The 15,544-nt window shown below is 38.2% G+C and overlaps 1 protein-coding gene across 4 annotated transcripts; it reads right to left on the bottom strand.

Moving 5' to 3' along the window:
* Positions 1-687: 687 nt before the first annotated feature.
* tfap2a (transcription factor AP-2 alpha) lies at positions 688-12,509 on the bottom strand. Of its 4 annotated transcripts, none has more exons than XM_026923884.3 (7): positions 12,358-12,509; positions 7,565-7,978; positions 6,571-6,622; positions 4,865-5,093; positions 4,321-4,439; positions 2,872-3,013; positions 688-2,129 (listed from the first exon to the last, which is right to left on the bottom strand). In XM_026923884.3, the coding sequence occupies exons 1-7, from the start codon at positions 12,388-12,390 to the stop codon at positions 1,841-1,843; spliced, it is 1,278 nt and encodes a 425-aa protein (XP_026779685.1). In that variant the 5' UTR covers positions 12,391-12,509; the 3' UTR covers positions 688-1,840. The 4 variants fall into 4 exon arrangements, with proteins under 4 accessions (XP_026779685.1, XP_026779684.1, XP_034154182.1 ...); XM_026923883.3 differs by lacking the exon at positions 12,358-12,509 and adding an exon at positions 10,351-10,587; XM_034298291.2 differs by lacking the exon at positions 12,358-12,509 and adding an exon at positions 9,221-9,452.
* Between the last annotated feature and the right edge of the window lie 3,035 nt (positions 12,510-15,544).

The raw sequence follows: 15,544 nt of genomic DNA, 5'->3' as shown, positions 1-15,544 counted from the left end.
TAAGTTGGTAGAAGGAACGTATCAGAAACAACGTGGCGCCTAACAGCATACAGCGCTGACATGGCAAGTGCACTCACCCCCAGCCCAGGCTTATACATCTGACTGATTTTAAACAGCGGTGTTGCTTGAGGGCCGAAACCACATAGATTCACTTCAAACACGATTGAGAATTCATTGTTGTCTGTGTCATTTGGCCTGTAAAAAAACTGCTATATTTGAATGATCCCTTGCTCTGAACGAGGAATTCAAAGTAATGATATTATTATTGTTATTATTGTTATTATTATTATTATTATTATTATTATTATTATTATTATTATTATTATTAGTTATTGTTGTTGTTTTGATGTTTTTATAATAATAATAGTTGTTAATAATAATAATAATAATAATAATAATAATAATAATAATAATAATAATAATAATAGTTATTATTAGTAGTAGTAGTAGTAGTATTATCATTATTATTATTATTACTACATGAGAGAAACAGTGGGTTAAACTGCTTATTGCATGGAACATTCGCCAAGGGAGAGCAAAACTCAATTACAGTAACCGTGATAAATAAATAAATAAATAAATAAATAAATAAATAAATAAATAAATAAATATTACACGAAAATATAGCCCGGCGTGTCAGTCACTAAACACAAATAAAATATGATTAATTAAAATCGAAAATTGACATGAAGCGTATCAAATATTTATTTTCTTTTGTGGGCAACAAATGACTATAATACATTGACAGGCATGGGAACTATTGCCAGCACAATACAGATAAAACCGCCTCCAATTCGACATTGGACATAGGGTACCAGATATCAGATGGTCCCAAATGTTTTGAAATTCTTAAAAAAGAAAGAAAAAGAAAATGAATTTTAAAGACAATAGGTTATCCATTTATTGCTCTTATGGTGCTTCAAGGGAAGAACATGACGTGAAAAGTATTCTGATTGGCACAACACAATAAAAGCTCACATAAAAGCTCAAGAAAATAGAAACATAAAACTAGTCACGGGGTGATTTTTTTTCCAATTTAAAAGGAAATGACATGAGGGATAGACAGAGAAATAAACGTTTATTTCTATTAAATTTGTTCACTTGCTTCAGTGACGCCTCAACATGCTACAAGAGGGCTGAATTGAAATTAAAAAAAAAAACCCTTCTGTTTCCTAAGAACCGTAAAACCACATAAAGAACTAAGCGAATATTCAAACCCACTAAAACAGGAGGCACCAGATAAATAAAAAAGAAGTTTCAACAGATGCACCATATTTACAGTTCCCGTTAAATTACACATAAATAAATATATACATACATGAACACAGATTCCCTCATATAACCGTGAATCGTGTTTAAATTCAAAGTTCAAGTTGGTCTCTCAGAGTGAACCGTCTGTGTGTGAAGACATGGCATGGAACTGTGGGACTCTTTCAAGTTTATTATTCACAATACTGATAGAAAATCATCCTCTTTCAGCTTCTTTTCTTTGTCACATGGCTACAATCGTCAACTGACAAGGGTGGCGAAATTTCAGCCCGTTGCAGCTCATAAAAAAGAGGGAGTTCATTAAAAGTCGTGTGGAAAAAGTTTTTTTTTTTTTCTTCTTTGCTCACGCGCCCCCTGTCAGGAGCTGGTTCCTGCACCTCATTAACACAATTTTTTCTCCTCATTTAGATAAAAGTGTCTTTCCATGAATCCCAGGCTGAATTGCGGTTTTTAAAGAAATTAAACATGTCAGGGAAATCGTCAAGACCGGGAAATGGCACATTGTCCTTTTTATCACTAGTGTAATATATATACGTTTATAATATCTGTGCGGTGGTCTAATGGTCGCAGATCACTTTCTGTGCTTCTCGTCTTTGTCTCCACCTTTAGTGCCGGACTCGGAGTGGCTGTTGGGATTGTTGTTGAGGTACATTTTATCCATCGCTTTAATGGCCTCGGTCAAATAGTTCTGTAGCGCGGTGACAGCCGCGCACACGGCCGGCGTCCCGAATCCGTGAGAAATGAGACTGAAGTGAGTCAAACAGCTCTGAATGCCCGGCTCGAGTATGGGCTGCGGGCGTGAATTCCCCAGAGGCGAGCGGTCCTGGGAGAGAAGGTCGGTGAATTCTTTGCAGATTTGTCTAGAAGAAGACACAATGCAATGTGAGTCGCTGATGGCGTGATATGTGCACACAAACGTGCCAATTTGACCTTATATCAAACTGATTGTTTCAGTAAGAAATGCATTAGCAACACTTTTGTCGTATTTTATGTGAGTGTGCTGTGCCCTTAATCAATATGACGCTTGACAATTTTGCTGTTTCTGCAGAATCAAGCCGGTTAGGATCCAAAGTTCAGTTGAATCAAGTCGATTACGCATTACCGGACGTCACTCACGTATCTGGGGATGAGAAGGAGCCTAATAATAGGCCTACAATAAATTCCTATTTTTGTAATCATTTCTTAGCAAACTAAATTGCTCTTTTCTTTTTTTTTTTTTTTTCATTTTGAAGGACGGCGTATATCTGTTCTTCTACCCTGATTATTGAAAATCTTGCGAAAGGAGAGTGTGTTCATGTACGAACTTGAACGTGGTGAGGACGTCGCCCAGTGGGATGGTTTGCCATTATGCTTCACTAGAACGCAGAATTCCAAGGAGCATTTGCTAAATCCTTACATAAATATTACAAGCCCATGAAATTAACGCATGAAAAATGCATGGCAATTATTACTGAATTACAACTATTAATAAAATGTTATGCAATCGTGCCTGTGTTTTTGGAATTAGACTACGTGCTTGTAATAAAAAAAATAAATAAAATTTAAAAAAATGCAATGCCCCAAATAAACTTTGGTCATTTGTAAAGCAAAAAGATCACTTACTTCGTTGCCAGTAACATATTTTTTCTTTGGACTTGTTCATTTGGGTCGGAATGCTGACGGTTTACATATTCAGCTACTGCCTTGGCTGGGAATTCGGTCTCGCATACATAACCAAAATCTCTGGCAAGATGCACAGCTTCGCCTAAGAAGAAGAAAATGGGTTGAGTGTGTAATATATTACTTTAAATTACTGACACCAAATGTAGACCAATTAACACCTTCACTTTGCACATTTATCATCTAATTAACGTTCTCGGCAAAAGGACAGGGCATTCTTCCAAAAGCATACATTTATCAATCACAAATTATTAACAGCACTTTATTTTCTGTTGAATAGTGGCAAATTGTGTTATCAATAAGTATGTCAAAATAAACCAGCTTTTCCATCAGGAGGGAAACAGTGAAGGTAAATAGTATTTGATAATGGGCGTCACACAGACACCATGACATCGATTCGCAATTCTTCTAAAATTGCTGGCGGATGAAGAGATTGTTCTGCATAGTGAACCAAATACAAGCAGCTGTAAGTAAAGCTCTTACACACAGGCCTCCTTTAACCTTGAGAATCACTAGGTCATTCAGTCTAGGTCTGTTTTGTTGATTTTCTCAAGTCTTTGGTTTTAATTTCCTGAAACAGTTGGATTTTAACTTCAGGCTTTCCTGCCATAAGTCGAACCCCCCGGAAGGACGCATGCGCCAATTAGCAAGCTCTGGTCCAGTAAACCGCTTTCCATAAAACGGAGCACAGTAAACAATAACATCACTTCAGAAAGCCGCTGTCCTACTCTATCACTCCCCGGCTCCGCGTCCCCCAGGCCCCTCCACTTTATCGTGCAGGAATCATACATTTCAGCAGGCTCATTACCATACAAAACCAAATTTCAATGAAGCAGGATGAATATTGCTTTCAGTCTTCAGCGACAATGATTAACAAGAACCAATGAACCGTCTCAGACTTTCACCTTTAAAACCAAATACCACCGCACAGAATAATCACCTTCAACTTTGCAAGCAAAAAGGATTTTTTTTAACATATAATTCATACAAGGCAATGCGTGTAAATAATAATAAGAAAGAAAGAAAGAAAGTTATATTAAAGCTGTCGTTAATCAGTCAGTCGCTGCCACCACAAGCAATCAAATGACGCTTCACCACATTTACACCAGACAGAAGCAGGCGCACGCTTTTAAGACAACAGACCATAAAACAGCAGATTAAAATTATGGATTAGAGTAGGCCGCAGCTCTGTATAATTGCCCTAAAACAGTGTTACGTCTGCTGATCGGCACTGTTCATACAGGTTAGAAGGGTGCCTTTAATCGCATACCAGTCCTCATGCTTCATGTTTTAAGGTTCCAGCTCTTTTGTTCAATTCATATGTTTCATTAGAATGGCCATGTGCAGTAAAACTGAGCACCTGCTTTAACCCGCACTTATAAGGCGACTTACCTTCTACCAGTGACGTCAGCAGAGTAACGTTTGCTGCTTTGCGTCTTCCTGCCGGTAGATTTAATCCGATTTTGTCCAGTTTCTCTCTTAGGGATCTTCCACCATTTTTAGATTTTGCCCTGTTGACCGAAAAGTAAAACATATACAATCAGATATCCTGTTTTTCCTCTGTCTTTAAGATTCCGAGTGACATGAACCAGGTTAGAGGCTACATCTGCACAGGCCTGAGCAGCATTAAGCGTCCTCATAAGTGTGTACTACACTAAGCGTACACACAAATTACTAGCACGTAAAAATGTTACCACACCATTACTAAAAGAAACATAGAAAGTCATTTAAAATTGTTTGGCTGTTTTATTACGTTAGGACAATGAGGGCAATTTGTCATTGTGTATTCTAATATATATCCTTCTATCAGTGGAGCTATGGTGATCTTTTTTGCTAGGAGGCTTTAGAAACACACTCTAAATATGCTGGTCGATGTAATTATTGGTGGCAATTGTAAAGGAAGGGAAAGAGGAAAAAACATGGAAGACCGTCTCACCTTCTCAACACCCCACCGAGCAAGGAGGCGTTGAGGCACTCAGGCGGCGAGAGGCGTCTCTGCACTTCCGCTACTGTGACCTTGTACTTTGATGTGGAGCTGAGAAGAGACAGGCGACCCGGAACAGAACAGAAAACTTCGTTTGGATTCACTACTCCGCCAAAAAGACCATCCTTATTTATAGGTATAGCCGAAACGTTGCTGCTGTTCTTGGATAACGAAACTGGACCTAAAAGAAAATAGGACACAGATCAATATTTGGGACCTTCGGGCTCACCTACTTGAAACACATGCAAAAGGATGGATTGCTATCCGCCAGACAACCTGAATAAGACTAGGCGTGTGTGAGTGTAGCGTTGTAGGCAGTGGGGTCTTATCGAAAATGAAGGCCTAGTTGTAGAAAAATAGATGCGATAGCAATGACTTTTCATTCAGCTCATGAATGTAACTGCTCGAATACGCCTCGGGTAATAAAGTGGTCTGGCCATCAAAATATTTAATATTATCACAGTCGTGACGTGGGAATATAACAGCGGAACGTGCACGGCATTGGTTCGGTATGGACACTGACTGGATGTCCTGCTAGGCAGGTTAATGAAGTAAACTGAGCATCTGTAAACAATAAGTGGGGCCCATGAATAACCAAATTATTATTATTATTAGTAGTAGTAGTAGTAGTAGTAGTAGTAGTAACAACAACAACAATAACAACAACAATAATAATAATAATAATAAATAATAATAATAATAAATAATAATAATTAATAAAGTTGCATATACACTATATCTACGACATTGTGGATTCTAATCCAGTATTCACTATTCTTGTGGAACTAATTTTTCTGAAGAACTAAAATGGCCTAATCTGTTTATTGCACATTTTCTACATTCCCACACACACACACACACACACACACACACACACATACACACACCGTGCGCGCTCGTATCTGACTGCAACGCGTGTTGTTTCTTTGTCGTTCTTTGCACGGTAAACGGAGACAAAGGGCTAAGCACTTTTGGATAGATCACTTGTGACATTAATGGCTCAGCGGAGGCTAATAGAGACAATGGCAGTTAAGCGAACTCCGGAGATTGCTAATATAACAACCAATTATCGTGCAGATATGAAAAAAATACATCGTTGAAATGCATCTGTAACGTATCAGATGTAACAAAGATTTCACTCGGAAAAGAGAATTATAGCTACCAATACAGTCGTGCCATTCATTTTTGGAAATATTTTCTGAATTTGTGCGTCTCCAATTATGTGCATCCGAAACGGAACAAAAACAGATGCAGACCAGCAAATGGAAATTTCTTATTGAATATAAGCATTCTTATTTGATATTTATATAAGTATACGTCTTTATGGCCAGCGTATTTGGAGTGTATGGTCTCTTGTGCACACGCTGCTTAAATCGTTAACGCTGCCATTGTCGTACTTGAATTTCCTACTGCGACGCGGTGAGCAAGTCACGATGAAAGAAATAGTATCGCATTAACACGCCAAGTTACACATTTCAGGCGAATATTAGCAAGAGCCCGCTGTAAAGGGCTTGTTTCAGATGGATAGTACCCCATCGGCAAGCTAACTGAAAGCCTACAAATTAACCCAGTGCAACTTCAGAGCAAGTTCGGCTAGGCTTTACAATCGCTGAGCAGCCAGTCGAGGCACGTACGGTATTTAAAAGGAAATTGCTTACCTTTCTTGATTACGGTTTGGTCAGGGATGTGAATTCCTTGATCTTCAACGTGCTACAAACGATGAAAGCAAGATATTAAGAATCATACTAGAATGCATCGAAATATATATATATATATGTACATATATAAATTCTAATAGGTAAGCCTATATTTTTTTACGAAAACGAGGAAAGATTTCGGCGTATTTTCGTATCAGCATTTGTGACAAACTGTAAAATTCCAAATACACTTTAATAGAAAATAAAAATCTTTCTCTAAACAAAACAAACATGAGAGATGGCAATTATGTTTTTTTTTTTTTTAATAATCTGCTTCTCCTCTTACACTTGCTGTGCGATAAATAAAAAGTCTCGTATGCCCTCTGCTTTTGCAGGAAATGGTTCTGTGTGCAATGGAGCACTTAGCCTTGTCTTTTCTATTCGCCTGAATCTTTTCAGTGGGCAGACAATTAAATCACTGCTGAAATGCGGGCAACCGAGAACCACGTCCAAAAAATGCCAGTCAGTATTAAGGAAAATGTGCAATAAAGCATGTTCTCTTCTTGAAGTGAACAAATCTGGTTTTAACAGTAATGTATGGTGATCTGGTTATTTTTCTCCATTGTATGAGTGATTTCTTTTAGAATCTATTCTGAAAACTTATAACTTGTCACTTGTGGATTTAAAAAAAAAAAAAAAAAAAAAAAAACGTTTAAAGATTTTTAACAGATAATATATAAAGGCAGTGCTGATAGTAAAGTGAACCATAATCAGCACCCCGCGCCAAAATGCAGTGCTGTTTATGGCACCAATAATTTGCCAATAATAAAATCATTTTAATAGCAAGTTTACTCTTACATCAGTCAGTGAAAAGGTTTAAGGCATAAATGTAGCACAAACTCTGGACAATGAGCAAAATTCTGTTTGATGAAGTAAAGGGCTCTGCAGAACCCCGGTAGAATGTAGTTTCTAACACACCCCGGGGGGTAACGCTAAAGTTGACGCTTCACCTTACCTGCACATCGTCTAAAGAATGAGGTATTCCATGGATGGGGATCGAGTCTGTGAGTCCAGTGTCAATGCCGTGAGCCGAAGGCAGCAGCACTTCTCGGCGGTACTCCCTGCAGAGCTGGTGCGGCAGGCCACGGTGCTGGTGCAGCAGGCCACTTTCCTGGCTCTGTCTCTGGCTCGGCCAGGCCGGATGCTGCGGCTGAGGCTGCGCATGCAGAGAGTTTATGGAGTACGGATCGTTCACGTGCGAGTAGGGGTCCTGAGACTGCGGATAGATGGGCTGGTAGGGCGGCGGGAAGTACGGCGGCTGGAAGTCCGAGTTCGGCGTGTGGGAGAGCGGCGGTGCGCTGCTGTACTGACCCACGCTGCCCAGCTGAGGTAGCCTGGCTGTGCCGTTGCTGGTGCCGTCGTGACGATCCTGTACACAGAGAGAAAGAGAAACAACATTCAAGATTCAGTGTGACCGATTTTTGGAGTATTTGTTCCACATCAGGAAGCGTCATGCTCAGTTTTCCAAGCCAAATATATTTTCATATCAGAACGCACGTCTCTTTCTGTTAGATGGTGGATTACATTTGATGGCGACAACAATAAAATAGTAATATTCACAATATATATATATATATATATATATATATATATATATATATATATATATATATATATATATATATATATATATTATATATGGCTATCGATAATAGAGGCAAATAATTTGGCGCGTTATAAATCCTTGAGCAATCTGCCGACTTAGGGTTAATTTTTTTTTTTTTTTCTAATTTAAAGCTAACAAACGAAAAAAATGTTGAGAAGATAAATCGAGTAGAATTTTCTTCTAGCGTTTAATATAAAAAGAAGAAGAAGAAAAGTACAGCCTGCATGATGCTAGGAGAGAAAACGAGAAGAGAGTAAATGTGAGAGGTTCTTTAAAGTGTAGCTCTGCTTGTCACTCACCATCGCGGAAAAACTGTGCACTAACATCTGCGAAGATTTCCGAGCGTTTTTAAACGCGAGAATTTGGGAAAGACGAGTGGCGACAAAACCGCGAAAATAAACAAACGAATGAAACTCAGCACTGTGTTCTGCGTCGGAATCACGGAGACCAGTGTTCAGAGAAGTGAAGAAGAAGCACGATAATCCATCAGAGTTTGGGTAGATTCCCAGTGTTCTTCATTTGCTGGTAAAATGCAGCGGTTAGATTTTGGCGGATAACTGATTAAAGTGTCTTGAATCCCATCGCTTCGCTCTGTCAATGAGCTGATCCCTTGCTTAGGCGCATAGTAGCAATGAGCTGCGTCTTCTTCTGGATTCCTAATAGTAGATATTCATGACTATTAATATTACACGAACGCTTAAGAGAAGAATGGTCGGAAATCGAGCGTGAAGCGAGGAAGCAACTCAAGGCAGACTCTGCACTAAATGACGTCCATTGAACGAGGAATCGGTATATCTAATCAGAGATGGGGTGAGAAAGAGAGGGGAGTGAGAGAAAGAGAGGGAGGGAGGGAGACAAAAAGAGGGACATTCTCTTGCGTCTGACGAATCAGAGAGAGAGAGAGGGGTAAACATTTTAAAAGGTTCGAGGGCAAGCAAAAGTGAAAAAACGACAGAATGAACTGGGAAACGACGAAATGAAGAATGAAGGAAGAAAACAGTGCACCTCTGATTCGTGTGAAAATCCAGCAAGCACTGAGGCCATTTCATTTTGCATATTTTTAGTGCTGGCAGGGCGGTCGCCTGTGCTGTGTGTCTCATTGTATTTTGCTTCGTTTTCCGTCTTTCTGCGCTCCATGGCCTTCTACAACCGTCCCAGAGAATGAAACAGCCACATGGCTACATCGAACAAGTTCAGTCGCCCTCTGAGCGAATATACTCCGAAGTTCACGATTCTACATTTACCATGCAAACACACTTGACGAGGGAAAAAAAAAAAAAAAACTCCACTCCCTTCCCTGCGCAGCTTTTCCGCACGCGATTCTGTTTTGGGTTCATGGGTGCAATTTATTACCTTAATCTTGAAACTGAACATAATAAAAAATAAATAATAATAAAAAAAAGATTTAGATAAAGACTCGACTGCTAAGAAAAATAATATACTAGTTTTAATAACTAAGTCAGACCACCAGATTGGAAAAGAAGTACCAAAGTTTCTTTCTTGGTGGTGGTGGTGGTGGTGGTGGTGGTGTGCCTGTCCTCCAGAGGCGGTCAAAAACATGTTCAACTGGCTGCACCACTCCACAGCAGCGCCCAGATATTACTGATGAAAGCTTTCAAATGGCGCTAACCTTTCTCATTACAAACAAAGCGCAAGTGCAAAGTTAGAAAATACGGAGCTGCAACATGAAATAAGCCCTACTGTACATATTCTGTGTATACAACGGAAAATATATAAGCTATATTTTCATTTTAATATTTAGGGAAACGTATAACCTTTAATGGCTATGGGATTATTATTATTATTATTATTATTATTATTATTATTATTGTTGTTGTTGTTGTTGTATAACGTCTTTTAAAGACATGCTATGAAAGTATATTTTCGTGGACTACGACTAAATGCATTACCTATGTAATAATAATAATAATAATAATAATAATAATAATAATAATAATAATTTTATTATTATTATTATTATTATTATTATTATTATTATTAATAGTAGTAGTAGTGTACCATTCAAAACCGTACATTCAGCAATTTAATAAAATTGATGTATTATAATAATATAACATAATTTAAAAATCACAATAGCAATGTGTCTTTGAAAAATATCCTTTAAACCGTCTTACCTCGCAGTCTTCATATTTAATATTATCAGTTAATTTCCAAAGCATTTTCATGAGTTGTAGATTGAACAGCGTCTTTTGCCTAGTTTTACACAGTGCGCGAGAGCTAAGCAGGACAGGCTTTTTGGCAGCTTGAGCTGTGCGCGCGCTCAGATCTCCCTCTAATGGTGAAAGTTAAAAGCCTCGCGCACTACTGTATGAACACTGGCGTTCCTCATTAGCATATTAACCGCCGCTCCATTCTCATTACTCAACATCCATAACTATACTCAGGTACAACCAGGCAAGAGAACTGAAGATTTTCAATAGTTTTTTCCCTTTTTTTTTTTCAAGTCACGAATGCACAGTATGTGTATGTGCAGAGGTGAAATCTTAAAAATAAGGCAAACATAAACAGTGTTTTATTAAATGCATAGAACTTCATTATAATTTGTTCATAACGACCAATATCAAGCCTGAAAATAAGAATTATTTCCTGTGATCATACCTAAAATTTATGCAGATGCAATTTTTAACGCTGAGAAAGTGTCACAATGACAGCTCTCAAACTGAGATCTTTAAGCATATCATTGAGCCTGTCATGCAATGCAAATACTCCACGTCTCTCCGTCGCCAGAAATACTTTGTTGCCACACGGATTTTCGTAAACTGTTGTTTTAGACCCATTGAGATCTTTGACCGTGAGGCAGTACTGCCACTGTTATGCTAAGAGGTCAATCCTTGTGCGTGTACGGGACAAGTAAAGTGTGCGATTTTAGAAATGTAAATAATTAACACAACAACATGGGTTGTTAAATATGAATGAGCGACTGGACGAGTGGGGTTTAGGCGCTCGAAGGCGGCGACACGAGCACCCCGGGTTGCCAGTCAGGGACAGGTCGAGCGGTTTAAGGCGTTGGTCCTCTCTGCTCGCCATTATCATTTTGGTGGGGACCCCCCCAAAACAGTTGTCATTAATGAGAGGACGAAAGAAACTTTGCTCAGAATGGCAATGACAACAGAGAAAAGTAAAATAGAAACGGCTCTCTGTGCTACTTTTTGTGTAGGTTTCACGCATACCGCAACAGTGAAACTAGCCGCCTCCTCTGAAACTAGTTTGAATCTCAAACACACGAACATTACAACATACATACAAACACACACACACACACACACACACACACACACACACATATATATATATATATATATATATATATATATATATATATATATATATATATATATATTTCAGTTTACCATATTACCATAGTGGGAATATTCTGCCACATAAGCAACTGTTATTTATAGCTTTTTTTTTTTTTTTAATTTAATGATTTTAATGATATTTCCCTATTGCATTCAAATTTAAGTAACGGTACAATTATTTCTTCATTTGAAATTCTTGCATTCTTGAACACTGAAACACCACAATTGCTCTGTTTAAAGCAGTATGCTATATTGGACACGTTCAAAATTCAGCTCTCCACGGGCTTATATCAAACATCGATGCACAGCATGCCTTGATGAATAAAAAAGAATAAACCAAACCAACATACAAAAAAACTGCTGTTTATGAAAAGCAAGAGGCCTGATATGAGCCAGCATCGGTCGGAATGATTAAATGTGACATGCAGCAAAATAGTTTTCCTAGAAAACTGTTATTTTTACCGGAGTGCTAACAGATAAAACTTTTATTTATTGAAATGTGTTCTCGGAGTTAGACGACCGGTCAGTTTCTGCTCTCAGATTCTTAAGCACGAGCATATTCTATTCTACACAACTGTTAACAAATGTATGGATTCCACGCATGATGTTTTACTTTTCACCTAGTTCGAATCGGAATATCTTCTCAAAGCATGCAGTTTCATTACTACAAGGAAAGTGCATGCTGCGACCTTAATTACAGTGCATGATATAAAATGATGTGATTTCCTCTGAGAATGCAGCTGTATAAACAAGTCGCACTGACTGCTCAAAGTAAAAAAGTAAAAGCACACACCTTCCATGACCCAAAGGAGAAACACGTACCTGCCAATCTCCCATTATGCCAACTATTGACATTGGTGAATCTTCTTGCTGAACAGATCACACGTCGTGCTATCGCATTTAGTCTCCTGTCCTTAAGCCAAATTCCACTTTTACCTGAACAAAATCCACTCACCTGGTCATTAAAAAAAAAGCAACTCACCTCGCGGCGCATGCGCACTCCATTGCGTATGTCTGAGGTTAAACTACACATGAGAAGGTAAAAATACTTGCGAGATTCCTCCCAACAACCTTTACTAGACTTACTTATCATATTCCGAAAATTTTATGGAGAACGCCATTTTGAGGCATGGTTACCGAAACCTCACAAAAAGTTTTTTTTAATTGTTTATATATATATATATATATATATATATATACACACACACACATATTATTATTATTATTATTATTAATATTATTATTATTATTATTATTATTATATATAAACAATAAAATTAATAAAGTTATCTTCACATGGCTAGGCCCCTTAGAACTTGTTTTCTTGATTTATGTATAGTATCTTACTTTATCTGAATAGGACATTTTCGTATGCGTTATTAAAAAACCTGGAAAGGAATTAAATGTTTTCTCAAATTATGATTAGGAAGTTTTTCTAACGGTGCATATATATATATATATATATATATATATATATATATATATATATATATATATATATATATATATATATATAATGATTATGATGATATAGATGATTCGGGGAAAAGACAATTACAGATTAGGTCTTTTTCTTAAAACGTTCTCCTACAATACCCTGACTGGCAATTGTATTGCATGACTTACATCTTCAAGCATTCGAAATAAAAGTACTTGCGCGTCCCGTGTGTGTGTGTGTGTGTGTCTGTGAATGTTTATTTGGAAAGCGTAATCATGTATTGCATTGTAATATTTGTACAATAATGACATTATTATTATTATTATTATTATTATTATTATTATTATTAATTTATTTTTATTTAAAAATATATAAATCACCTTTTCGCTGTCTAGCAGTAGCTAGCAGAGGTTTATCTATGCTCTCCATTTATTTCTTTTCCAGGGTTTCACAACATATGGCTGGTTGTAAAATACCAATTACAGTGAATTCTGAGTGATTGTGGAAGCTCCTGCCCTGCCGCACCACCTATTGCTGTTCTACCCTTCTTCAGTCGTTCTCTGTCGCCATCTTTTGGATGGATAGGGACTTTGGCGGTTCACTCCTGTTCGTCTGCTGCTAAATACCGTTCACAATCAGAGTCTAATGCCTCAATATTACTTTCAAATACCAGTGCAAAATCCAAATTGACTTTGCTGATTCATAATTTCGTCGTCGTTAGTGAAATGTAACGCACTGAATTAGACTTCAGATGTAGTATGCCTTATACGGCAGTAACAGGCGAAATGGGGTCTCACTGATTCAATGATTTGTCGCACTAACCGTATAATGATTGGTATTGAAGTAGTATGGTTCTTAAACGATTGTTTAAGGTTAAATCGGACTATTAAGTGGTCATAGATTCCAAAAAGAATTCTACTTGGAACCCTTTCTGATAGGGAAATACAGAGCATTTAATGGTTCCCCACACCAAGAACGCATAAGGATTCTAAATTGTCTAAGAATGTAATATTGAACAACAGTGTGACTGATCCTCTTCTGCCACCTTGGGGCTCTTTTTGGAAATTTTTCATGATACAGTCAAGTGGGTGTCAATGTAAGCAGCATCTGTTATTGTGCTGTACAATGGGTAACCCTGAGCTCTTTTTGGAGAGATACACCATATGGACAAAAGTATGTGGATACCTGAGTGTTGAACATCCCATTCCAAAACCATGCGCATTAATACTGAGTTGTTCCCACTTTCTAATAGCCTCCACTCTTCTAAGAAAGGTGTTCACTATAGTTGAGATCCGGGTTCTGTGCAGGCCACTCAAGTTCTTCCACACCAACCTTTGCAAACCACATCTTTATGGATCCCACTTTGTGCACAGGGGTATTGTTCAATTAAATTAAATTTTATTTGTATAACACTTTTAACAATGGACATTGTCACAAAACAGCTTTACAGAAATCCAGATATAAAATTTCAATTTTAATTTATCCCCAATGAGCAACCCAGAGTTTGCAAGAAAAAACTCCCCGAGGCAACAAGAGGAAGAAACCTTGAGAGGAACCAGGTGCAAAAGGGAATTCATGCTTATCTTGGTGACACCTGATAAATTTGAGGTTTATTGTATAAAACTGAAGTTATCAACTGTTCAGTGATGGAAACTTCAGTGTAAACTGGTCTTAGTAATTGCTGAAAGAACATCCACAGCCATCTTAAGGGTGTCTGTGTGGTACCATCCACAGTAAACTCATGGTGATCTGAAGCTATCCATGCAGGGCCATCTTCAGCAGCAGTGAGTGATTTTCATGTGAGCACGGCTCCAAGGAAAAGTGGGTCCAATAAGGTGGATCAGGCAGGTCCAGGGGTATGGTACTCTGTTGTACAGTTCAACATACACTACATGGCCAAAAGTATACACCCCTTCTAATCACTGGATTTGTCTTTTTTTAGCCACCCCCATTGCTAAAAGGTACATAAAATCAAGCATACAGTCATGCAATCTCTATAAACAAACACTGGCAGGAGAATGGGTTGTGCTTAACAGCCAGTGACTTTCAGCATGGTACTGTTATTGGGTGCCACCTTTACAACAAATCAGTTCATCAATATTTTTGCCCAGCTGCCTTGGTCTACTATAAATGCTGTTATTCCAAAGTGGAAGCTTCTAGGAGTAACAATGGCACAGCCATGAAGTAGTAGACCATGCAAAGCTCACAGAGCTGTTCATCAGGAGCTTCATACAATGTGCTTCCATGGCCAAGCAGCTGCGCACAAACCTAAGTTTTCTATGCTCACTGCCAAGCATTGGCTGGAGTAGTGTAAAGAGCACCACAATTGGACTCTGGAGCAGTAGAAACATGTTGTCTGGAGTGATTAATCATGCTTCATTATTTGGCAGTCTGGATTTGGCAGATGCCAAAATAACGCTACCTGCCAGCATGCATAGTACCAACTGTAAAGCTTGGTAAAGGAGGAATAATGGTCTAAGGCTGCTTCACATGGCTAGGCCCCTTAGGTGCAATAAAGGAAGTCACAGCATGCCTGTTCAGGCCCCCTATTGGTGTAGATGCGGGTGAATA

The sequence above is a fragment of the Pangasianodon hypophthalmus genome, chromosome 22, assembly GCF_027358585.1.
Source record: "Pangasianodon hypophthalmus isolate fPanHyp1 chromosome 22, fPanHyp1.pri, whole genome shotgun sequence".
In the NCBI taxonomy this organism is placed as follows: domain Eukaryota; kingdom Metazoa; phylum Chordata; class Actinopteri; order Siluriformes; family Pangasiidae; genus Pangasianodon; species Pangasianodon hypophthalmus.
Note: the sequence above shows the minus strand (reverse complement) of the source record. Positions and strands in the feature narration are given on the sequence as shown.